The 24,146-nt window shown below is 40.0% G+C and overlaps 2 protein-coding genes across 5 annotated transcripts in view; one reads left to right on the top strand and one right to left on the bottom strand.

Moving 5' to 3' along the window:
* The window catches only part of KIF14 (kinesin family member 14), a 33,827-nt gene extending 20,672 nt beyond the window's left edge, over positions 1-13,155 (top strand). Inside the window, exons 18-30 of one of the 4 annotated variants that reach the window (XM_083620233.1) lie at positions 101-253; positions 1,111-1,228; positions 2,510-2,603; positions 3,018-3,156; positions 3,812-3,912; positions 4,448-4,524; positions 5,384-5,605; positions 5,728-5,912; positions 6,622-6,780; positions 7,016-7,135; positions 8,491-8,565; positions 9,812-9,950; positions 11,035-13,155. In XM_083620233.1, coding sequence (XP_083476359.1) covers positions 101-253; positions 1,111-1,228; positions 2,510-2,603; positions 3,018-3,156; positions 3,812-3,912; positions 4,448-4,524; positions 5,384-5,605; positions 5,728-5,912; positions 6,622-6,780; positions 7,016-7,135; positions 8,491-8,565; positions 9,812-9,950; positions 11,035-11,426 — 1,974 coding nt within the window. In that variant the 3' untranslated portion in view covers positions 11,427-13,155. Of the gene's footprint in view, positions 1-100; positions 254-1,110; positions 1,229-2,509; positions 2,604-3,017; positions 3,157-3,811; positions 3,913-4,447; positions 4,525-5,383; positions 5,606-5,727; positions 5,913-6,621; positions 6,781-7,012; positions 7,136-8,490; positions 8,566-9,811; positions 9,951-11,034 lie in introns of all 4 variants that reach the window. The other 3 variants (XM_083620232.1, XM_083620234.1, XM_083620231.1) reach the window with 3 other exon arrangements.
* CAMSAP2 (calmodulin regulated spectrin associated protein family member 2) overlaps positions 1-24,146 on the bottom strand; it is a 188,232-nt gene that overhangs the window by 140,295 nt on the left and 23,791 nt on the right. The gene's annotated exons all lie outside the window — the stretch shown is intronic.

The raw sequence follows: 24,146 nt of genomic DNA, 5'->3' as shown, positions 1-24,146 counted from the left end.
AGCAAGTAAAGAATATTGCTTATTCTGGGGCAATGGCTTTGCTTGGGTCAAGCATATTTTTTGTTATTGGCACATATTATTAATTCTTTTGTTTTCTTAGGAAGAAGAATCCCGGAGGAAACAACTGCAGGAAATGAATAATAAAATAGCTGTAAACAAAATTCAAGAGCTGGAGCAAGCAAAACGGGGCCTTGAGCTAGAGGTACACGTAAACAAGAAACGCTTGGAAATGGAGACATTGGCTGCCAGGGAGGTAAATTTTAAAAACGAAACATAAAACTTAGCATCTTGTCTTATCAATTGGACAGTGTACCATGATCTAGTATTGCTTCTCTGAATCTATACATTCTATGCAGCATAACTCCAAGAAACTATGTCACAGGCGCCCTCTAGCTCTACCCTTTCATGAGATCGACTGATATTTGGGAAATGATAGTTTATATAACTTTGGGTGCTCTGCTGATGTGCCTGTTACAGCAATGGAAGGCATCCCTTGAAGCTGTGTTGTGTAATCACTCTTTGCAATGTAAAATATTTGCAATCATATTGGAAGGAAACTAAGACCTCTTCTTAAAATTGTGCTTGGCAAATGTGAAGATTAAAGAAAATGGCATATCTGTCCCTGTGAATGGAATATTAACTTAGCTGAGGATTAATAGTTGTAAGTTTGGTCTGAGTCACTTTTACGTAACTTTTTTTTATTTTTTAAAGATCCGCTTTGCTGAATCAGATCATAGTTGGCTGTACCTCTGGAAAGTTGTAAGCATGGCATAAAAGTGATGGCCATCCCTTGTAATTGTCATTTTGCCCCCAGCAGCTGGTACTTAAGAGGTTCCATGCCTTAGATAAAAATCATCCTAGTTTTAATTAGTTGTTTTCTAAAATCAGTTTTATAAGTTTGTGCTTTCCCCCTGAAGCCTAAATTGAAGGAGCATTGTTTCATGACTATCTTTGTGTACTGTATATGTTTTGAGGGTAATGAATAAGGCAAGGTAACTAATAGAATTTATTTCATTTAGGATCAACAGCCTGAACAGAATATTATGTGTATGGTCTCAGAAGCTGTGCAGCTTTTGCTGAAAAATCTCATAATCCCTTGCTTTGTGGTAGGTTTTAGAAGATCATGTCATTCGTCGTGCCAAGATTCTAGAAGCTCTAGAAGCTGAGAAGCAGAAAATTGCTCAGGAAGTGGCAATGCTTCAGCAGACTCATGGAAACAGAAATAAAGGTATGGTTACATTATTATATACAGCTAAGAGACGCGGGTGGTGCTGTGGGTAAAACCTCAGCGCCTAGGACTTGCCGATCGCATGGTCGGCGGTTCAAATCCCCGCGGCGGGGTGCGCTCCCGTCGTTCGGTCCCAGCGCCTGCCAACCTAGCAGTTCGAAAGCACCCCCGGGTGCAAGTAGATAAATAGGGACCGCTTACCAGCGGGAAGGTAAACGGCATTCCGTGTGCTGCGCTGGCTCGCCAGATGCAGCTTGTCACGCTGGCCACGTGACCCGGAAGTGTCTGCGGACAGCGCTGGCTCCCGGCCTCTAGAGTGAGATGAGCGCACAACCCTAGAGTCTGGCAAGACTGGCCCGTACGGGCAGGGGTACCTTTACCTTTTTAACTGTATGGTGGTTAACCACAAACTAACGTAAGAGTGTCTACATAAAGACTTTTCTTTCAACAGGAATCCAGGAAGGCCCTCTTCATCTCTGTGTTGAAAATATATCTTCTCCTTGCCACTAGGGAGAGAGGGCATACTGGTTTTTTAAGGGTTTATATATTTGCTTGCAGTGTTTGAAACTCCCAGTGTTCTAGGTGCATTTTGTGACAGGGAATTTCATTAGCGCTAGCAATTTCTGAGCTCTGGGCGCAGTACGGTGCCTAAGATTTCAGAGTAAAACTGCAGAGTGGAAGGAAAGGAGGACCTTTTTCTGCCTCCCCACTTCCAGCTACTCTCTGAAGACTGGAGAAGAAACCATCTTAAGAATATTAGGGGGGTGAGCAGGGGAAGGACTAGACCATGTGAAAAATGAACGAAATATTTTAGCTGCAGTTCATTCATTTTCAGCTTTGTATTCTTGTTATAGAAATGTACACCTAGACATTCCCTTGTTGCGCCCATAAACTAGGTTTAAGGTACCATTTGGCTCCTAGTTTTCATATCTCAGCTTGGAGAGCTGCCCTTTTTAAAAAACACACAAAAAAAACGCCCACTACATTTCTTATCCATTCACTTGGGAGCTTTGGAATATACTGCTTTTCAGTTTCTTTCCAAACCTGTTATGAGAGCAGACTTGGGAGGGAGCAGTATGAAATTATACAGTACGGGTGGACAATAGCCTAAATGTTTTTGTGCATTCCTCATAGATACAAAAGTCATCCTGTCCTGTCCTGTCCTGTATGGAATTTAAAAAGAATTTCAGGGATTACCAGTTCAATGACCGATTGCATAATTATTAACTAGTAATTACAGGAAAAGTCCATTATCTTTTTCTTTGAAAAATATATATTTAGCAGAGCCAAACTGGAATTCTTTGAAGCTGTCCATGATGATCAAGGAGGCCAACACTATTAGCAGTAAATTGGAGAAACACACAGTTTTTTGTAGGTAAGTATTTTAACTAAAATATTAGAAGTGGTGCTGCATATGCTTTTTATGTTCTGTGATTTGATGACTTCCTTTGAATAATCAAGTATAGCATTTCTGATAAGAACGTATAGTTCTTAAAAAAGAAAAGGAAAAAAGAGGGGGAAATGTGATTCTGGAAGGACAAGGGTTTAGTGAAAATTCAGTGAGATTTCCTGTACTAGTGTTTTTTTCTGAAAAGGCTAACATAATGTTCCTGGCTAGTTGCAGACTTTTTCATTCCAAAATCAAGTACCTATTTGTAAGGTGTTTTGTCTTGTAATCTGTGTGTAAAATACCCCAACACCACAGAAAGATAATGGTAATCAAGGGACACGTCCAGTAATTACAGATACTTCATGTTCTGGGAGTAAATTGATTTGTTTGTTCCATCAGGCATGATGCAATGGATAATAAAAATGGTCCTGGCCATTCCCTTCAAGTTCAAGTCCGTAACATCAGGCTTGGTGTTGCAACATTCTGGAGTTTGGAAAAATTTGAAGATAAATTGGCTGCAATGAAAGAAGTCTATGAGGTTTGTTTGGGAATAAAACATTATTTGCTTCCTAAAATATTGCTTTTATGAGAAAGAGGCAGTTTTAAAATTTGCCCGAGTAAATCTGATTTAAAAGACACCGCATCCAATATAAGTACCTGTCCATGTTGCCAAAGGCTGCTGACTCAGAATTGGTTGGGTGTCAGTGTCCCTGGAACCCAGTGAACGGTTTGGTTTCAACACTTCACAGAACAGCCTGTGGCTGTAGGGGAGGGCAGAAGTCAGTGACCTCAAGCTGGGGATTTGGAGAGTGACAGAGGCAAGGGAGGAGATGCTGGAGGAGCAAACAGTGGTGGAACAGAGAAAGAGATCTGGAGGGAAAATGTTTAGAAAGGGTAGTGCAGTGAAGCATGGAGAAAGAAGGTGTTTGCAGGAAAGCCTAGCTGATGAGGGTTTAGCCAAAGGATCAGGGGTGTAATGGAGAGAGAGACACAGATAAGATCGGAGAACTTCCCACTTCTGGTCCAAACTTCAGTCCCTATCCTGAAGTTAAGGGATGGTAATATCTTTTCTTCTTGTGCTGCCCACATAACAGACTTTGTTTTGGAGCTAGCAGCCTTTTTCCAGATTGATGAAGGTTTTAGGCCTTCGCTTGTCCAACACCTTTAATGAAACGGGTTTCTTTCCTTTCCAGATGAACAATACTAACAAAGCTGATGAGATTTTTTATGATCCCACTGATGAATGGGAACCTGATTTTTCAAATGCATCCATCTCTTCTATTTCTTCAAGGAGGTGAATAATTTCTAGCTTGAATTTAATGTTAAATCCTGCCTCTTTACAAAAAATTTCTATAGAGAAGTATATACAAATAGTGAGTGGAAAGGAATTATGACCCTTTAGGGTTGCTTATAGGTAGTTCAGTATCTACACCTGCAAAAAAATAAATGTTTTGGAAATGTAGTAATGATGGGAAGCTTAGCTTCTTAGCCTCCTCTGCAAAACAGGACAAAGCAAGAAATGCCTGTGAAGAATCTCCACCAAGACTGATTTTTACCCACCCCCTTCATTGGGGCAGCCAAGGTTTCTGCTGGGGGAGCCAGTACAAGCCCAGATTAATATATTTAGAAATGGATGGTTTCCAGCTTCCTTTGAACTGTTGCTGTGTTCATCCTGCAGTGGGCAAGATAAATGAATAGTGTTTCTCATTAGAAACCAGATGTAAATAAATGTATGCATGAGTTTCAGAAAATTAGTGGAAGCCACAAAAGTTTAAAAACACCTGTCCTGCTTTGTTTTCTCCCCTTCCATTGTTGGTCAATTTCGATAGAAGTTTGAGGAGGAGCAAAAGAATTTCTGGATGTTTGTCTGAGGTAAAGATGAGACTGCACAATTCATACCTGTCAGGTGTGTATGCACTTATAGTCCTGTCACCTTCAAAAGCTATATTTAATGTTGCGTTCATTTTAGTGGTTTGCGATTTTTCTTTAAAAACTAGTTGTTTTTTAAAAATATTCCCATATTTATAGGGGATAGTGTTCCTTTATATATTTTTGCCAGGTGTGCAGGAACACGTGAGAGGGCATTCTCAATACTGGCACCCTGGTTGCAGAATGCCCTCCCTTCACAAATTTGACTGGTGAGTTTTTGGTGCCATTTGAAAGCACACTTATTTACCTACACTTTTGGTCAAACCAGATGTGGAGTACGCAACCTGCCCTTGATGATTTGTCAGTTTACTGTATGCAATGATGAGCTGGTTTTACTGGTAATATTTGCTTACTTTTTATATTGTAACTTGTTTTGGGATCAATTTTAATGAAGAACAATATATAAATCATTTCATTAAAGAAATATATCTTGCTCTCTTTCAAGTCATATTTAGTTTTATATTATTTATTATTATATCATCATCATTATTTACAAAGAGCAAACCTGCTTTTTCAAAAGGCCTCTACTTATTTGTCATAGTTCCGCTCTGTACAGTATTTTAGAAAGTAGGGTAAGAGATCCATCAGAATACTGACTTACTCATTCTCACTCAAAGGAGGAGTGGAGCATACAGGAAAGGGTCAATCTCTTCTAGAAGGTGCAGTCAAAACTAGACTGATTTCTAGACTAGACCCCCCTGACTTCTGTAAGGGAAGTTTACCCTTTCCTGTATGCTTCACTCTCAGCTAACCAGAAGAGCACTTCACAATTAAGTCCAGTTTTCCATTTTGTCTAACTATACGTATGCCTTCATCACACTGTTCTGTCATCACAGACTCAGCAAATAAATTGGGCAGCCTGGGCTCAGACCTACCTGAATCATCTCTACCTGGCATATGTAAGGAACTGATAGATTCAGCTTTGGATGTCTTAGGACAGACTACAGAAGAGGAAGAGAGCATAGCACAAAGCCTTTTAGCAACATTATTCAATGTTTATGCTGGAGTCTCTGCTTTGATAAAGGCTTATGAGCAAGCTGAACAAAGTCAAGAGAACTGTAAGTCCTATTGCTGAGTTAGTAGCCCCTTTTTGAGTTCTAGCTTTGAACCTCATATAATTTATTTACAAATGCACATTTCCTTCAGTCCAGAATAATTTGCCTTCTTTCTATCTTTTCAGTTTTCACTGTTAACTATACTGCTCAGTCCTGCAGCATCAAGTTTAGTTCAGCTTTCGAACAGCTTGTTGTTCTAACCAAGCACTGGCTGAACAGTTTTCGAAAAAATGAAGAATTTGTAATGATTCATGTTGAACTAAGGGAGAGTGTAAAACACCTGGGAGCATATCTGCAATTGCTCTTGCGGGTAAGTTTTCTTGTTATGGCCATCCTTTAGGAATGAAAGAGAACAACTGGAAGTACAGTCGTACCTTGGAAGTTGAACGGAATCCATTTTGGAAGTCTGTTCAACTTCCTAAATGTTCAGAAACCAAAGGGCGGCTTCTGATTGGCTGCAGGAAGCTCCTGCAGACAATCGGAACCCGCGGAAGCCCCGTCGGACGTTCGGCTTCCAAAACTAGTTCGCAAACTTGAACAGTCACTTCCAGGTTTGTGGCATTTGGGAGCCAAAATGTTCGAGAACTAAGCTGTTCGAAAACCAAGGTGTGACTGCATTGGCCAAAACTGTATTATTTATCAGAGTACATTGCAAATATTATGGTGTCGTGTTTCTGATGCTGGAACAAGACTATACAGCGGTACCTCTGGTTGCGAACGGGATCTGTTCCAGAGTCCCGTTCGCAACCTAAACAGAACGCAACCCGCGTCTGCGCACGCACGGGTCGCAATTCACCGCTTCTGCACATGCACGTGACGTCATTTTGTGCGTCTGCGCATGCGCGAGTGGCGAAACCCGGAAGTAACCCTTTCCAGTACTTCCGGGTCACTGAGGGACGCAACCTGAAAAGACGTAACCTGCAGCGTTCGCAACATGAGGTATGACTGTACTGTTGTCACAATATGAATAGGAATGAATCATAAAGATGCATGCAACAACTGTATTTTTGTTTTCTCAGGGTGGATGCTCAGATTTGTCTTCAGTTGTAGTAGAAGCACAAAAGAAAATAATGCAGATGTTGAAACAAATGGCAAAATACACAGGACACTTGGTGGTACTTACTGGCTCAGACCTATATCTTTCTGCAGAAAATAAAAGTGATGCAAGCAACCCAAAGGTAAGAGAGACAGAGACAGAGGTGTCTGGTTCACATGTCACAGTAAGCCAAACCATGGTTTTGCAGATTTGTGGATAAAAAGACCTGATAGTGTGGGCGTAACACAATGGATAAAGAAAGTACCAACAGACCACTGTAGGGATGGGGAATCTGTGGCCCTTTCAGATGATGAAACTTCTAAAAACTGTAACTGGCTTAATTTTTTTTTTAAAAAATCTCTTCTTGTTTTCAGAAGCAGTTTATACCAGACATCTGTGATGGAATGGTCTCTGGACTGGAACACCTTTTAAACTGCATACAGAAAAAATCTAGGGCAATGTGGAATGAACTCTTAAAATGGTATCCACAAAATGAGGTGATGTAGGGATAATTATAAACTATCCTTTATGCATGAGGAGGGAAGCATATTTTGTACTATGTCACAAATTTAATAGTGCAGTTTTAAGCTTCACACTGTTTATATTTGCAACTGGTGATTTTCATTACAGACTTGTGTATATATAAAATCAGCATTTGCATTACACTTTTTCTCACAGCTACACATACCACACATGGCATAATGAAACTGTTGACTGCTTAAAGGTTAAATTATTGGCTTCTTTAAACCAGTGTGTCTGCTACAAGGGCAGTAGATTAAAACAAAACCAAAACCAGAATGCTGTCTGTAGTGAACAATATTTCATTTTTTTTGTATTGGTCTTTGCTGCCTTGGCAGACAGACTGTAGCATTAGAAGGGGATAACTAAAGTGTTAATCTTAAATGCATGGAAACTCTCTGTTTAATTATGCTGTAAAATTAACAAGGAATCATAAGTGGCAAAATGGGAAGCATTTTTCTTATTACAGCTGATATTCCAAAATATATTGTCCAAGATGCAAAATGCTACTACAGTGGTACCTTGGTTCTCAAACTTAATCTGTTCCGGGAACTAACCATTCTCGGTTAGTTTGCCATCTAAACCAATGGTCTGTTCATACATAAGTGTCTATTTCACACACAAAAAAAACCACTAAGCCAAACCATTGCTTAGTGTGAGCAAGCAATCATGCAGGCTTTCGTTTTGCTCCTCCTTTGGTTGTTTGTTTCCTGCCCTGTGCTAAGCCATGGGTTTAGCCAAGCACGTTGTTTGACCCCAGGTTCATTGTTTTCCTTTCCCATACAATTCACAAACTGTAAACCACAGGAGAAACACAAGAGCCCAGGTTAAAATGGTGCACAAGGCACAGTGCAGCACAGCGGCAGAACAACTGGAGTAGGAACAAAGCAGCCACAGACTCATATCTGAGAGCCTACTCATTAGCACAACGATGGTTTGCCATGGCATTGCATTTTCAAATGAGGTCACTGACTGCCGTGACCCTCTTCATATGGTGGTACAGTAGTCGGGGCAACCTTTTATATTTTCACTTGCATTACACAAATTTTGTAATGTCTGAAAAGGGTGTTCTTTGTGGCTATCCACATGTGCAATGCCCCAATATATACTTCTCTCCCCTTTCCCTGTTGATATTAGAATGTTACATTTGTTGGGTGCCAAAGGGGGGTGGGCTCCAGCCACTATGCTACATCCCAAACATTGTACAGGCTGTTATTCATGAACCAGGCCAAAGTTTCTGCATATCTCAGCTTGTGTTAGAAACTGTTTTATGTTTATGGTTTAAATTTAAGTTAGAATATAATTTAAAACACCTTAACGCTTTTCTTTGCAGGTTCAGAATCAAATAAAGACTAAAGCTATGGATTTGGCTAAAATCCTTGAAAATATAATAGCTGGTTGTAAAAAGGTAAACGGAGCTCTTTCTTAGTTACAATTTTCACTTTGGACTTAGCAGAGTAGTATAACGTTGCTTACATATTACAGTGAAATTCAAATGAAATTAAATATTTTCCTGTTATTCTTGAAGTCTGGGCACTCGGAAGAGATATTTAGCCAATCAATGCCAATAATAAATGGGTTTTCCAGGATTTGCTTACATCAAGGATGGGAAACCCTGTGGGCCTCTAGATGTTGCTGCATTCCAACTCCCGTCAGCCCCAACCAGCATGACCAATGGTCAGGGATGGTGGGAACTGTAGCCTAACAATATATGGAAGGCCAGAAGTTCTCCTTCCTCAATTTACCCGTTATGGGTTGTATCCAACTGTCTCACTTTGTGGATGGAAGACACTTTGATCCACTTCTCTTAGTGGAACAAAGAGGCTGGTGCTTCTTGCCAATCCCCCCGCCCCGCCCCATCCGCAGCCCCAAATGCACACTCTGTCTCAAATCTCATTGGAACAGTGTGGGAGCTAATGTGAGGGGCTATATAGGGAAGGGGGAACTGCAAAATAATTATGATTAAACAAAAATGCCTCCCTCCCTGTTCCACTTTAGCAAAATTTTCTAAGATGCCCATGTCAGTGGAAGGACACAATTAGATGCTACCCTATATTTATATATATATACCTAACAATGTAGGGACGTGGGAGGCGCTGTGGTGTAAACCACTGAGCCTTGGGCTTGCCAATCGGAAGGTTGGCGGTTCGAATCCCTGCAACGGGGTGAGCTCCCGTTGTTCAGTCCCAGCTCCTGCCAACCTAGCAGTTCGAAAGCACGCCAAAAAAGTGCAAGTAGACAAATAGGTACCGCTCCAGTGGGAAGGTAAACGGCATTTCTGTGCACTGCTCTGGTTTTGCCAGAAGCGGCTTAGTCATGCTGGCCACATGACCCAGAAAAACTGTCTGCGGACAAACGTCAGCTCCCTCGGCCACTAAAGCGAGATGAGCACCACAACCCCAGAGTCGTTCACGACTGGACTTAACTGTCAGGGGTCCTTTTTTTACCTAACAATGTAATATGTGAAGAGGGCCTTATTGGACACAGGTTGCATCTTTACAGATCTTTAAAAGACCTACATAGTTCTTGAAAAACCAAGGCCACTTGTTTTTCAAAATCAGTATGATAGGCAACCCTAAGGGACAGTATTCTCAGCGATAAAATTGTTTCTATTGTCTGTCATTTTCTGAAAACCATTATATTAATTGCCACAGAAAGTAGCAGCAAATATATCATGGACTGAAGAAAGTGTTGATCAGGAGTTAAAGAAAGCAACTAGCAAAGCTGTTGCATTCTTGGAATTACACCATTGCCTAGATCAAGTCTGTCGGATGGTTACTTCTTCATTACAAGGTATGCTAATTTTCGTTATAAGGTATTGTGATAAATGACTGGATTTTTAAAACCATTTTAAGAGTATGCTTAAAGAGATACATCAGTTGGTGCCAGAGTCCTCCATTTGCTTTAAAATGTCTATGATGGAAAATGGTCATTGTGATCTTTTTTCTTTCTGAGTAAACTTATTGCCTCCTTGATCAAGGCCAAATTCACATTAGCTCTTTAGTCTTGCTGTTGCAGAACTGCTTTTCTGCAAGCATTCCCACATTTCATTGGTAACTTGTAAAAGTTTCTTAGATCATGTGGTCCTTCTCATGCTAAAGTCAGTGACTGTGATGGAGATATAGGCCTGGCATGGAGTGTACAAACTTCATATTACTGACTGAAAGCAGAAGCCAACAACGAGAAAGCAGGTTTGCTGCTAGAGCTTCACCAGAGGGTAGCAAAGTGAGTGAAGAAAGACTTTTGTGGGGACCTCATGGTGTTCAGACCAGAAACATCATTGTTTCTTCTGTATGCAGTGTATTTAAAATTTAGATCCCTGCAGTTTCTCTCACTGCATCTATGATAAGTAATATACGCTTGTTTTTATTAAGGTCAGCTCTGTTTGGCTACTGTCTTTGTTCTTGACAACTTTTTCTACTAGCTAAGATTGCCTATTAGGGAATGCAACCATCAGATTGAAAAAGTGTTCCCCATTCAATCCTTTTCTACAGTGAATGGCAGCCCTTCTCCCTTCTTAACATCTAAAGTTTAAAAAGCATGTAGTAGGATACCTAATACTTGAACAAAGCTTGCATGCAGTATTATTTTCTGGGTGCCTCAAATGCAGCACTTTATGTTATGTCAATGGTTGATTCTGCTAGTGGAAGCCATGAACATATCCCCACCTTGTGGAACAAATTATAGTAAGGCAAACAATCATATTTCTGCAATCATTCTCTAAACCTCCTGAACATTTTTTTAATGAAAAACAAAAATAAGCTATGTGTATAAATCTGTTATTCCTTTTTGAGTCTCTTCAAACGATGTGCAGATTATTCAAATTTCTTCCTAATTATTTTTAACTTACTGGCTTTTTTACCTTTGTTTTTCACAGGCTCATATAGAAACAGAAGTCCACTTAGGTATTTCATAGAAAAGATTTGCATCTTAACTGGGAATTTTAACACTCTCTGCAACCCATCTGTATTATCCACTGATACAGCAGACAATCCTGTTTGCACAATCCCAGAGCCTTCTGTGAACCACAGAGAATTGGACTCCGTAGCAAAGGCACTCATTATAAGTTTTGAACTTGAACAGGGACAGAATTCATCAAATGTTCAGGACACTTGTATGCAAAATTCTTGTTCTGAAGGAAAACAACTTGAAGAGGATGAAGTTCTAAACATCTTGGAGCCGAAAGAAGCTCCAAAATGGGAACATCTACTTTGGTCTCTACCTAAAAGCTTAGGGGAAGCTTCACCTAGTGGAATCCATTGGGTATAAATTATTGCTTAACTTATGGAATGCAGGTAATAAACACTGTAACGGTTATGTTGGCTATTGTGTTGGCATCTGGAAAAAATGGAGCCTTGGAACAATAAGTCTTTGGGCTAGTTCACATGCTCACCCAGCCAAGATTGCCCTTCTGTGGTGGATGGAATAAGTGCAGGTCTTCCTCTTTTACTTGCATATTTAAGGTATTGTGTGAATCCATTCATGAAGTCTCAGTTCCCTAAATTTTTATCTCTTAGGGTGTAAGTAAAAGTTGCAAATCATCCCATGAGAAGGGTGCCCGGTTCCCAAAATATCTTATATGTACTGTTCAGAGGAGTGGTCTTGCCTGCTCCCTCTATCATGGAATGACAGTTCTTGGCTGGGTGATGTAGTCACTGGTCCCTAAAGAAGCTGCAAATTCACACCTAAAGGAAGTCCAGTCCAAGACGCATATTTTAAGCTGTGGGGCAAGTCAGAAAATTCAGTCGTTAAAATTTAATTCATTCTGCATGCATGTAATAGCTTCATTTTAAAACCATGCTTCAACATCGAAGGAGTTGCATTAACCTTGCTGGTCATATTTCTTAGCTCCTGGGGTCTATAAATGTTTAATGTTTAGAAGGCAGTTGCAGTACCTAGGCCAAATATATTTAAAGTGAAATTCTTGAAAAATGGGGACCTAGTTGCTTGGGTAGTGATGTGTCATTTTATACGAATAATTTTAACAATGCACCCCTGTTTTGCACCCATTGTTTGGGCACAGTTCAAGTTGTAGAATAAGAGGCTTAGAAGAGGTCTCTTGCTGCCACTGAACCCTCAGGATGGTTAGTCTCCAAAGAGACTCATGTCTGCACCCATGCAAATGGTTTGTGTGTACCACAAGGGTGTCTAAACATGTGCGCCAATTTCCCTTTCAGCAGTAGCTGCTCATTGCTAGTGAGAAGCCACATCAAAGGACCCCAACCTTTAGGTATGGTTTTCTAGGGCAGAGAGGAAAGGAAATTGTAAGACTGCCCTTTGGATTCCATTTGATTACATGGAATAACAGGGTATGAGGTAAAGTGATTTAAAAAGTAACAGCTTCTTCTCAGTTTGGTGACGATGATTTTTAAAACAAACAAGCGAAAGGGATGTAGCTTCTGAGTATGGTAAGTTCCCTCAGCCTTAATTTTAAAGAACAAGCTTTTCATTATTTTGTAATTTTTATGCAGTACTTGTTTTGGTTGTTGTTTTTTAAGAATAACATATTTAATTCTTTTTAGCAGAGCTTTTCCAGTATAATTATGGTTTTCCAACAGAGTTGTTCGGACACCTGAAAGTCAACTTTACTTTTAACGGTATACCACACAGTACAACAGAACTCGTTCATCATTCGTTAAAAGGCTTTAAAATGATCGTTGACCAGATACAAACTATTTCAGTTGTTGAGAATTTTAAAAATCCCTTAAAACAAAAACACAGTGCTGGCTTTCACATTTTTGTAGTACCAGTTTTGATTGATGCTTGTAAATGTAACTCCTCCTAATCATGTATTGTCTATACACATCTATTTACATACACAAATTTGTATATAAGGTGCTTACAAAGATCAGAATTGAACTGTAAAGATTTGCAAATAGAGCATAAGGTACATGTAAACATTATTGGTTCTTTTTAAAAAACAAGTATCTGCCTTGAGCCATATATATGGAGTTTTAAATGCTGTACAAAAGTGATATTAAACTGTTCTATTCAAGTGTATATGTTTCTAGAGGGTTTTTAAAAACTTATATATTCATATACTGGAGCTCACCTGCTCTCTCTCTCTCTCTGTGTGTGTGTGTGTGTGTGTGTGTAGGGTAACAGGTTGGCAATTCCCTGCTTTCTGTGTCCTGTTCCTCATGCCTCATAGGGTTGCTTTTCAGGGTCCCACGGGGCAGGACTCTTCCTACCCCCCTCAGAAAAGGGAAGCTAAAAAGCCCTTGGGCAGTACACTACATATGGCTCTTTGGATTCCAGCCACTAATTATTTATAATATAGTGTTTTTGCATGTACTCGCACGCCAAGCAGAGTTAATTAAATTGCTACGTTTTAGGTTTCAGAGGATTTGTCCCCTGCTTTCTTGAACGTTCAGCACTTACATCTTTTTAAGCCAGTAGATAACATTGCATTGGCAGAAGACAAGCAAAACTCTTAATGCAGGACTACAGGTGCCTTGTAAAAGAAACATGAAATACATGAATCCACATTACACAAAGTCAAATGATTGGTTCTTTCTGCCTGCTGCCATCTAGCAGCTTTTGTCTAGCCTTCTAAACAAAGGCCCTTCTTACTTCTGCTATGTGTGAAATTGATGCCTGAGCTGTAACTCCTTCCCTTTAATATGAATTTGTCTGATAGTATAGCCGTTTTTAACATCAGTGCCAAACATGGTGCTTTGCAGACTCTCCTGTTCGTTTATTCCTGCTACATATATGACATAGGCCTTGCCTTTTCTCTTCTTTCCTCTTGAACTAACACTGACCTTTCCTGTCAATGTATCTGAGTCAATTTCCATGCCGACACCGGCTAATTTTGCTGAAAACATTCCCAATCTATCACTCTTGTTCCTTTTCCCTCGGTGAGTAAGCAAGCTACGTTCATTGTTACACTCAAACTTGAAAGGATTATGGAAATAGTTGCTCCATAATAGGTTAGGAGGATGCAAAGAAGAGTTCTTATCCTCAGATCTGTGTTGTATCTTGATGGGCCAGTTTTCACAGACACATCCTGTTAGGCTCCTAACAGAGTATTTCTGCCAGCTGAGACAGAATTAGATTTGGCTCTCTCAAAATTACACCCCCACTAAAAAAAAGTTGTATTTTGCTTCTCATGCCAATTCTCCCACACCCTGGAACCTGTCAGGTGACTACTCAAATGTGACTCTCTGGATATCTGGCTTAGAGCAGTGTTTCCCAAACTTGTGTCTCCAGCTGTTGTTGGACTACAACTCCCATCATCCCTAGCTAGCACAAACAGAGGTCAGGGATGAGGGAATTGTAGTCCAAAAGCAGCTGGAGACCCCAGTTCGGGAAATACTGGCTTAAGAGTGTACCACTGAGTCTGTTTTGAACTTTGTACCTGATCTTTACTCTTGATTCTAAAACATTTTTTAAGAGAAGAAATGGATTCCAGATACTTATGTTCTGTGTGGTGAGTTAGTGCCTCATAACCGAGCAATTTAAAATGCGTCAGTAAGTGTCTTGAATAATTTTCTTCCATTTCCACTATTTTGAATCACCTCATTCTATAGCATTGTTAAGAATGTCGTATTAGGAGTCCTCTGGAAACTGCATTGCTCTATAACTCATAATTTGCATATAGGTTTCTTAAAAAAAAAAAAAGCATTAAGAGTGAGAACATATTCTTGCTTTCTCCAAAGAACACTAAATACAATATGCATAGCTGATGTACAGCTTCCGTCTTCACTTGGTTCAATAATGGCACCCGGAGGTAAGAGAGAGAATCACAGTTATTTCACTCTCCTTAAAACAGTTGTGCCACAAGCACATGGCTATATACTGTACTATTCACTTTCTAATCTGCTTATGGATACAATGTTCAGACACTTTCCTGGGCAGAAGCAAATATTTCTGTTAAGTTGGCTATTTATATTTTAGTGCTTAAAACCCCTACAAAAAGAAAGGAAACCTTGCAGACATTTACATTGTAAATAATCATTCAAAGTACAGGCCTCTCAACTTCTGCACAATAGTACAGTAATTGGAATGCTAGGAGCCGAATTTTAACTGCGTATCTCTGTCCAGGTTTTGCACAGTGCATGTGTATGTCTGTAATATGTATGCAAATATGTCACACAAACATGCTGTGCCAGAGTTGCTGAACTACATTTGGTTCTGTCAAAGGCTTTCTTGCTCACAAAGGCAGGCTGTTGTGCACACATTGTGCGTATGGGCCCCTTACCATCTGTTGTGCATGCGACTTGTAGCCAATGATTGTGTGAATTGACCCAAGGTCTTAACCACCCAGACCTTTCTGACTGAAAAAAATCAGTCATGCTCAGTTTATTCATTAAAATATAAGGCTCTGAGAATTCCAAATTGGCACAAATTTCTGTGCGTTTAGTTCTCTGTCTTTCTCTAAGAGAAAAAGGTTTGTAACGGAGCCCAATATAAATGTTGGGAGCAATAGTAATTCTTCTGTTTCCAACTCTGCTCTCTTCTTGGGCGACTTCTTGGATAGCAGTATATTTTGCTTGATTCTCTACAGCGGGAACAGCTGGGGGCCCTTTCTTGCTGCCTCCCCAAAAATCTGAGCACCTGATGAACCAACTATCTGGGAACTTGCTCAAATTTGTTATAATGGAGGTTTGGGTTGAATCCTGATTTGCTTTAAAAACCTTAAACCTTGGGTCTGATTTTGCTTCAGGTTCAGTAGGCCCACTTTGTTAACATTCACTTTTATTTGTGGATCATAAAAGAAAAGAAAAGCATTTTTTTCAGCTGCAGGAAATATAGAAAAGTCTTAAAACAGTCATGACAGAAAATTAGCAAAAGCAACCCTTCTTTTTACAGTAATATTATTACTCAGTGCTTACAAGCCTGAGGGTGGCTAGTTGGTTATGTTTCTTTTTAAAAATGCTGAAGTGCAGCTGGTATTCCTTAAAAAATTAACTTTGCAGCCACAAAAGTTCAATCCTGGAAAAAATTACTGGGAAATGCAAGGATAGTGATGTCATGTATTTGTTTTAATGCTTATACATTCAAGGGGAAAGCATTCATCTGCTTTTATTTCAAGTCATTTTGAAGTAAAATCCATTTCCTTTTTGGCAAGCCTAGCACGAGCATTTTTAAATTTAAAAACTGGTACTTGTAATTAATGTAGAACCACTCGATGGTTATGTTTCTTTAACAATAATTGCACGGTATTGACTATAGCTTACAGCTTCATCCACCAACAAGAGTATCTTCTGCATAAGCCCAAAAGGGTCCCAAATCCAGCAATGATGGGCAATTTTATGGGTTTTACAGGACATAGGTATTTTAATTGCCTAGCGCTTGAGCCTTTCTGCTCTTAAATTGGGCTTCTGAGCATGGCTTGTGCATTGTGGTAGAAGGCCAAACATTGTCCATTACTTCTTTCTCCCAGTGGTTGATAAAACAGCTCAGCTGCAGATCTGCAAACTGCTTGCAGTCTGTACAATATTTATCAAAATCAGCTGTACAGTATCAAGATTGCAGGAGCCAGAAATGGGGCCCAAATATTAAATAAAAATAGATTGGCGTAAAAATATACATAGTCAATTTGAATTTGTATATTGAAGACAATGGATAAGTAATTTGCTTATCTTAGAATGTCACTTTGCTTTCAATAATTTAGAGATAGGTTCAACAAGCACAAAAAAATTCTAATTGGATTTCATGGAGCACACAAAAACATCTCGGGGGGGGGGGAGTGGAGAGCAGTCCAACATGATGATGTGTGCTTATAAAGTAAGTTGGGGTTTTTTTGGTGGGTGGGGTGGGGGTGGAAATGCAAGTACAATTTTTAGTATTCTGCCTTATTTCAGCAGCATGCAGTTTCCTTATCTTCCACTAGATGGAAGTGTTTCACAATCTGTAGGACTTATAAGGACTGTTGAATACCATCCAAGGTGTGAAAATTACTAGTTCTCATCCTTTTCCCGAACATATTCCAGAGGAGTTTCTGAATAAAAATTAAATCCCAAATATAACCCCCCAAATTACATATTCAGCAGAAATAGCCCTTTCCTGAGATATAGATCATTACATGGATGCACATTATACTAGGTAATGCTATTTTCCCATATGTCCCAGAATCATCTACTCTGATGTAGACATATACAGATGAGAAAATGTTCGTATTTCTCCTTTTTAGGGTGCTATCTCCACTGAAATAAGTGGCAGTTGTGCAAAATAACTATGGTGCTCTTGCAGAGTTCCCATACTTTTTGATAGGCTTTGCACACAAGAACTTTTCTCTCAGTGGACGGTGCTCTTTTTAATTTGTACAGAAATGCTTTAATATATAGGACCGATGTCCTCATTCCAGTGGTAACCTCTTTAGGCCTACTTAGGTTTTACCACCTCTAACCTGTAGTAAAGAAAAAATGAGTTGTTTCAAAACTACAGTCCGATAGAGCTGTTTTAAATAGGATCGTCATTTAAAACCAAAGCCCTGCAGTTCCTGAGCCACCGAAGTTAGGAGTTACTTAGATCCATCTCCAACACTAAGTAAAGCACAAGGCTCTACACACACACACAGTTTTTCTTACCATGGTTTTACAACACTTTGCTTAGTCTGAAGGAAAGTAATGCCTCAATGTAGCTTTCTTCCCAATGGAGAATGAGCACTCCCTATGATTTTTGCCTATTTGGGAGATCATGCTAAATGTGTGGGTTATTCATGATCATATCTCTTGAGAATTAGAAAAACAGCAAGGGGGGATTTCTCTATCAGGAAATGGAGCATTTGCACCTAATACTTCATCTGTTTAATTAAAGCAGCATTGAACCCCATAACCATCTGACCAATGAAATTTACATCGTAATTGTGTTATTAATCTTGGTGTTTCCAAATGTCTCAACGCAAATACATCTACATTCTCTTAACGTGGACTAGTTCTGAAAGCAAAATACATTTCTGGCCTTAGTGAGTGAGCAACTTGCATTAATCCACAAATAAGGATATGCCACACCCTAAATCAAAGATGCCACCCAGTCTGTTAACTTCAGAAAATCAAACTACATAGGACCATCTATCGAAGGGCCAAATGACCTGTTACCACCTGTTAATGTGTATAAGAAAAATCTAAAAGATGCAGATGTTTCTACGGAGGAGCAACTCCAGAAGTGGGGCAACTGTTGGCAGTATCTGGAGCTGCCTTCATCAGAGGCCACCCTATTGATACTTCTTTCATCGTGGTGTACTGTGTTGATAACTCTACTGCTCACAAAAGTTTTGGTTTTAACAGGTCAATGATTTGTACAGAATTTATTACTAGAGTGCGGAGGATGTTTCTCCCCATTTTGATTAATCTTTCCAAATTGCAAACTGACTTGTGTCCTAGAGAACGTCCTTCTGAGCACTAATTTTCCATGCCAAAATAGCTGAAGACAGCATGTCCTCTTTTGTAGGTGAGCCACAATTTTGGCTGACAAGTCTCATGACAAAATGTTCCCTGAAGTTTAATACTGATGCAACTGTAAGCTTACTTGTCCAGTTGGGAGTATTGTAAGAACCAATATGTCCGCCAATGGTCTGGGGAGACATAAGCCTAAAGTGTACAGCTAGGGAAGCACTCTCGCTCACAATAAGGTAATTTGCGCAGTTGTCAGGTGTGGATGGGGGTGAAGTTCATATCTCGTTGCAATTCAAATGCTAATGTATGTCCCCGAGCATTATAATAGGGTGTGAGCACGTGGTTTATACAACTGTAGCTGTCTTGGAGCTAGCGAGTGGTATCATGGCCCATTAGCACTTGTGGAGATAGGTCAAAAACTGGTTTGAGGACCTGCTTTTATGTTAACAAAATGGTCTAATGACTGTATCTCTAAATGCCTGGCTACACACACACACACACACACACACACACACACACACACCATTGTAGTGTGTGTTCATTCTTTCAAACAGCCCTAACCACACATCCAGTTTCTTTGTCTTGGAATACTTGCTCTCAAACAATATGAGCATGACTTTCCCATAAGGTCATAATATAATGTGCTGATTGCAGGAATCTGGCAACAGGCACATGGTTTGTTCCGACTTTAGGTTTGCTAAAATCCCCATAAAACTACTGACAGATGTAGGAAGAGCACTGTTTCTTTCCCTTGGTTCTGCTGGTTGGGTTTCCCTTTAAGACAGCCAACCCACTTCATTATTATGTGAAATAAAGGTAAAGGGTAAAGGGACCCCTGACCATTAGGTCCAGTCGTGGACGACTCTGGGGTTGCGGCACTCATCTCGCTTTACTGGCTGAGGGAGCCAGCGTACAGCTTCCAGGTCATGTGGCCAGCATGACGAAGCCGCTTCTGGCGAACCAGAGCAGCGTGCACGGAAACGCCGTTTACCTTCCCGCCAGAGCAGTACCTATTTATATACTTGTACTGCGTGCTTTTGAACTGCTAGGTTGGCAGGAGCAGGGACCGAACAATGGGAGCTCACCCCATCATGGGGATTCGAACCACCAACCTTCCGATCAGCAAGCCCTAGGCTCTGTGGTTTAACCCACAGCACCACCCGTGTCCCAATTATATGAAATACTAGGCTTTTATTTAATGCTTATAGCAATGGGCCAGCAAGGATGAAACTTCATGCAGAGGGATATGATACATGCGGAGCAGCAATAGTAGATAGCTGTAGTGTGTCAGAAGCTTTATGCTATGGATGGGGAAACTCTGGTCCATCAGATGTTGTTGGACTCCAACTCCCATCAGCCCCAGCCAGCATGGCCAGCAGTCAAGAGTTGATGGGAGCTATAGTCAACATCTGGAAGTTGATAGGTTCCCTATAAAATCACAGAACTGTAGAGTTGGGAGGGACCCTAAAGGCCATCTAGTCCAATACCCTGCACTGCAGGAATCTTAACTAAAGCATCCATAACAGATGGCTGTCCAACCTCTTCTTAAAAACCTCCAAGGAAGGACAGTCCACCGCCTTCCAAGGGAATCTGTTCCATAGCTCTTGCCATCACAAAGTTCTTCCTGATGTTTAGTCGGAATCTCTTCTCTTGTGAATTGAATCCATGGGTTCGGGTCCCAGCCTCCAGAGCAGCAGAAAACAAGCTTGCTCCATCTTCCATGTGACAACCACAGATATTTGAAGATGGCAATCATATCTCCTCTTAGTCTGCTCCTAATCTCCTCTTATTCTATCCATGCTTTATATTGTTTGGGGGAATAAAGAAAGTTCGATGCCAAATGCCACATTCCACCAACGTTTTGCTTAGGCAGTGGCACAGCCAGTGTAATTGCTTAGCCATGGAACTTCATCTTTCCCCTAAGAATTATCAATGAGGTGGGAAAGACCTACATATTTGTCTTCGCTCCTGCAATGGCAATACAGTCTACAGGCATATTTATTTATTTATTTTTAATTTCTATACCGCTTAATATTTTTAATAAAAACCTCAAAGCAGTGTACAGCATTAAATCAATAAAACAGTAGCTGGGCAATGTTCCTCCGGCTTCATGAGGAGCCTCTTTAGTATAGGAGAGATGTGGCTATTTTGGGTGTAAGGAGCTGTAAGATGTTGAAATTTGGTAAAGATTTTGGTAAAAATATCCAACTATCAGCATGGGAAAGATTATGGAATAAAGAATAGAAATTTACGGCCTGTTATACACTAAAGGAAAATCTTTTGAAGATGTTTTACAGGTGGTATATAACTCCCAGCAAACTATCCAAAATGTATAAAACGAGATCTAATATGTGCTGGAGGTGTAAACTGGCAGAAGGGACACTTTCATATGTGGTGGGGTTGCAAAAAAATTAAGAATTTTGGGGATATTATATATGAGGAATTGAAAAAAATGTTTAAGCAAACTTTCATAAAGAAGTCGGAAGCCTTCCTCTTAGGCATTTTAGATTCAGATATTTCAAATGAAAAAAAGAGAATATTCTTATATGCTACAACAACAGCAAGAATATTAATTGCCAGAAATTGGAAAGGAGAATTAGTACCAACAAAAGAGGAATAGCAGGAAAAATTATTTGAATATCTTAAACTGGCAAAAATGACAGAGACAATTAGGAGACAGCCAGACCAAAAGTTCAAAAAGGAGTGGGAAATTTATAAAGAATATTTAAAAAAAACAGTGCCCTCAAGTTAAAACACGCTTTGATTAATTTTTGCAAACCACAATATGGATTATAAATATAGTACTCAGATAACAGAAGAAATGGCAAAATGATTAAAGAAGCAGTTTATTAAACAGATAAGACAGACCAGCTTTGAGGAAGACGGAAGTCTATTGGGGAAGATAAGGATGGAGATTAAAAACATGGTGGCATAAGTTCTTTTGCAAGAACGTATGGATTTATGGATGGATGGATTTTTTTGTTTTTTGTTTTTTATAATTTTTGTTAATTTATTGTGTGTGTTAAATAAGAAAACTAATAAAAAGCATATTAAAAAAGATGTTGAAATTTGGGTGGATTTCACATAATCTCTAAAAAGGGGAGAGGATCTTGATCTCTTGATGGACTTTGAAGAGAGGTTGGGCATTTGCAATTTAATGTGGGGGTAAACTAAAGTTAGGAATAAGATTTTAGTCTGTGGGTAATTTATTCAAGTTTAAATGTAACTCTTAGGTATTTCCATATGGGTGATGCACCTACTCTAACTCCAACAGGTGGAAAGCAATTTTTAATAAGAACCAGGAGAAGTCTATGTTTCACAATAACAAATGTTTATAGGTAAATAATTAAAGTCTGTTACCATTTCTGTTCTTTCAAGTCTTTTAACTGAAGACATAGCACCCCCACCGATCAGTCCCCTTTTGATTTCCTTTTCCACTCACTCTTATAGCAATATAGGAATCTCAGAGGGGCAGTAGTCTTTTATAATACCTTTTCTGATACAGCACTAAAGTATAAGATGAATAGCTAAATCCAGATAAAGTTGGGAGGGATCTCTGGTGAAAAAGTGGAAAGATATACATGTGCACACACAACCTGATAAAGTTGAAGGAGGTGGGTTGGAAAATTGCCAGTGCAAAATGGGTCACATAAAGATCTTCAAGTGACCACTACTAGCATTGAATTCCACGGCCCACTGATCCAACTGTACTTGTGAACAACTAGTAATGTGCAAAAACTGCCTGCTTTAGAAGTGATGCACACCACAATTTGCACTGAAGTATGCATCAGTCCGAGGGATGCAGATGGCGCTGTGGGTTAAACCACAGAGCCTAGGACTTGCCAATCCGAAGGTTGGCAGTTCGAATCCCTGCGACGGGATGAGCTCCTATTGTTCGGTCCCTGCTCCTGCCAATCTAGCAGTTCAAAAGCACATCAAAGTGCAAGTAGATAAATAGGTACCGCTCTGGCGGGAAGGTAAACGGCGTTTCCGTGTGCTGCTCTGGTTCGCCAGAAGCGGCTTAGTCATGCTGGCCACATGACCTGGAAGCTGTACGCCGGCTCCCTCGGCCAATAAAGCAAGATGAGCGCCACAACCCCAGAGTCAGCAACGACTGGACTTAATGGTCAGGGGTCCCTTTACCTTTACCTTTATGCATCAGTCCATTTCAATATGGACACAGTGAGTATCAAGCAAATGAGGATGTTCTTAACCAAAAATTATTCTCCCAACCCCCACCCATCTCCGAAATATTGAAAGTTGATTGGAAAGAGAGGGTGATGATGTCCAGTGCGTTTTTAGCTCTTCTTTGAACAACAGATTGTGCCATGCCATGTAATCTGCTTGAGATGCTCCCTCGGTTTCAAAAGATGTTTGCCAAGTGATAGAATCAAGAAGAGAGCTGCTGTTCAGAAAATAGAAGACAAAAGCTGCTTTGGGAAGATGGAAATAGTTGTACTTGGGATCCCAACCACAGTGCCGGACTGATGTAAGTGAAAAAGCCAAAAATAGAGGCTTTTGCCCCACAGAGCTTGTGGTCTAGATATGAACTTTGCACACGCTAGCAGTCCTAAAATTCACCAAGACACAGGTGGGGCTTCTATGGATTTTATGTGGAATGTAATACCAGTGTAAGTGATACAAATGTGACTGACCTATGACTGAGCAGTGTGTTGGAGTCCTTATTCATTCTTCTAAATGTCAGCTGAGTTGGTGGCATGGAAGCAAGAATCTAGTGCATAAATTACCTAATAAAGCATGTTACAAAGCACTAAAAGCAGCATGAATTTGCAATACTATCTTTACAAAGTGCTTGAAGAACAATTCTGAGGAATGAGTAATGTCCCATAATTGTCACTACATGAATCCAACTCTTGAGAAAGGATAATGCTGTCCAAATGCGTTTGTTCTTCCCCAGCCCCTTACCTAAAAAAAAGCTACAAATATAAATGTGCAAGTAAGGAATGACGACTGGGCTAATAAACAGGCAGTTAACTGGGTAATTATTTTGAAATTATGTTTTAGGCTAGATATTTAATTATGTAATTAAAAACAACAACACTGAATAGCATTCGGAAGAAAGACTATATATTTAAAAGTTATGGGACCTGTGTTCTTGTAACTTACTGTTCACTTGCAAATATTATTTTTGGCTGCTTGTTAAGTATGTAGTGTAATTAATCTACACAGTACAGTAGAGGATGGGGAATCTTTTTTTGGCTGCATTCCCTCTTTGATAGTCCTCCAAGTGTGGGGCATGCCACCATTGGGTGTGGCCATTGTGTGCATGACCACACACACATAGACATGCATGCAAATACACCCCAAGTACTCTCACGTGGACCACAAACCGTGCAGGAGGCAAGGGGACATCACATGCACATTAACCTATACAAAACACACTAGACATGGGTGTACATACATATATGCATATGTATGAATACAGATATATTCTCTCTCTCTTATCTCTCTCTCACACACACTCACACACTCGCGCGCGCGCACACACACACACACACACACACACACACTCAAGGCATACACCGGATATGTTTGGCAGCAGAGGAAAGCAGGAGATCACCAGAGCAAATTACACCTCCCCTCCTCAAAGTGGTGTAGTGGTTAAGAGCGGTAGTCTCGTAATCTG

The sequence above is a fragment of the Podarcis filfolensis genome (assembly GCF_964270895.1).
Source record: "Podarcis filfolensis genome assembly, chromosome: 6".
Lineage (NCBI taxonomy): Eukaryota > Metazoa > Chordata > Lepidosauria > Squamata > Lacertidae > Podarcis > Podarcis filfolensis.
Note: the sequence above shows the minus strand (reverse complement) of the source record. Positions and strands in the feature narration are given on the sequence as shown.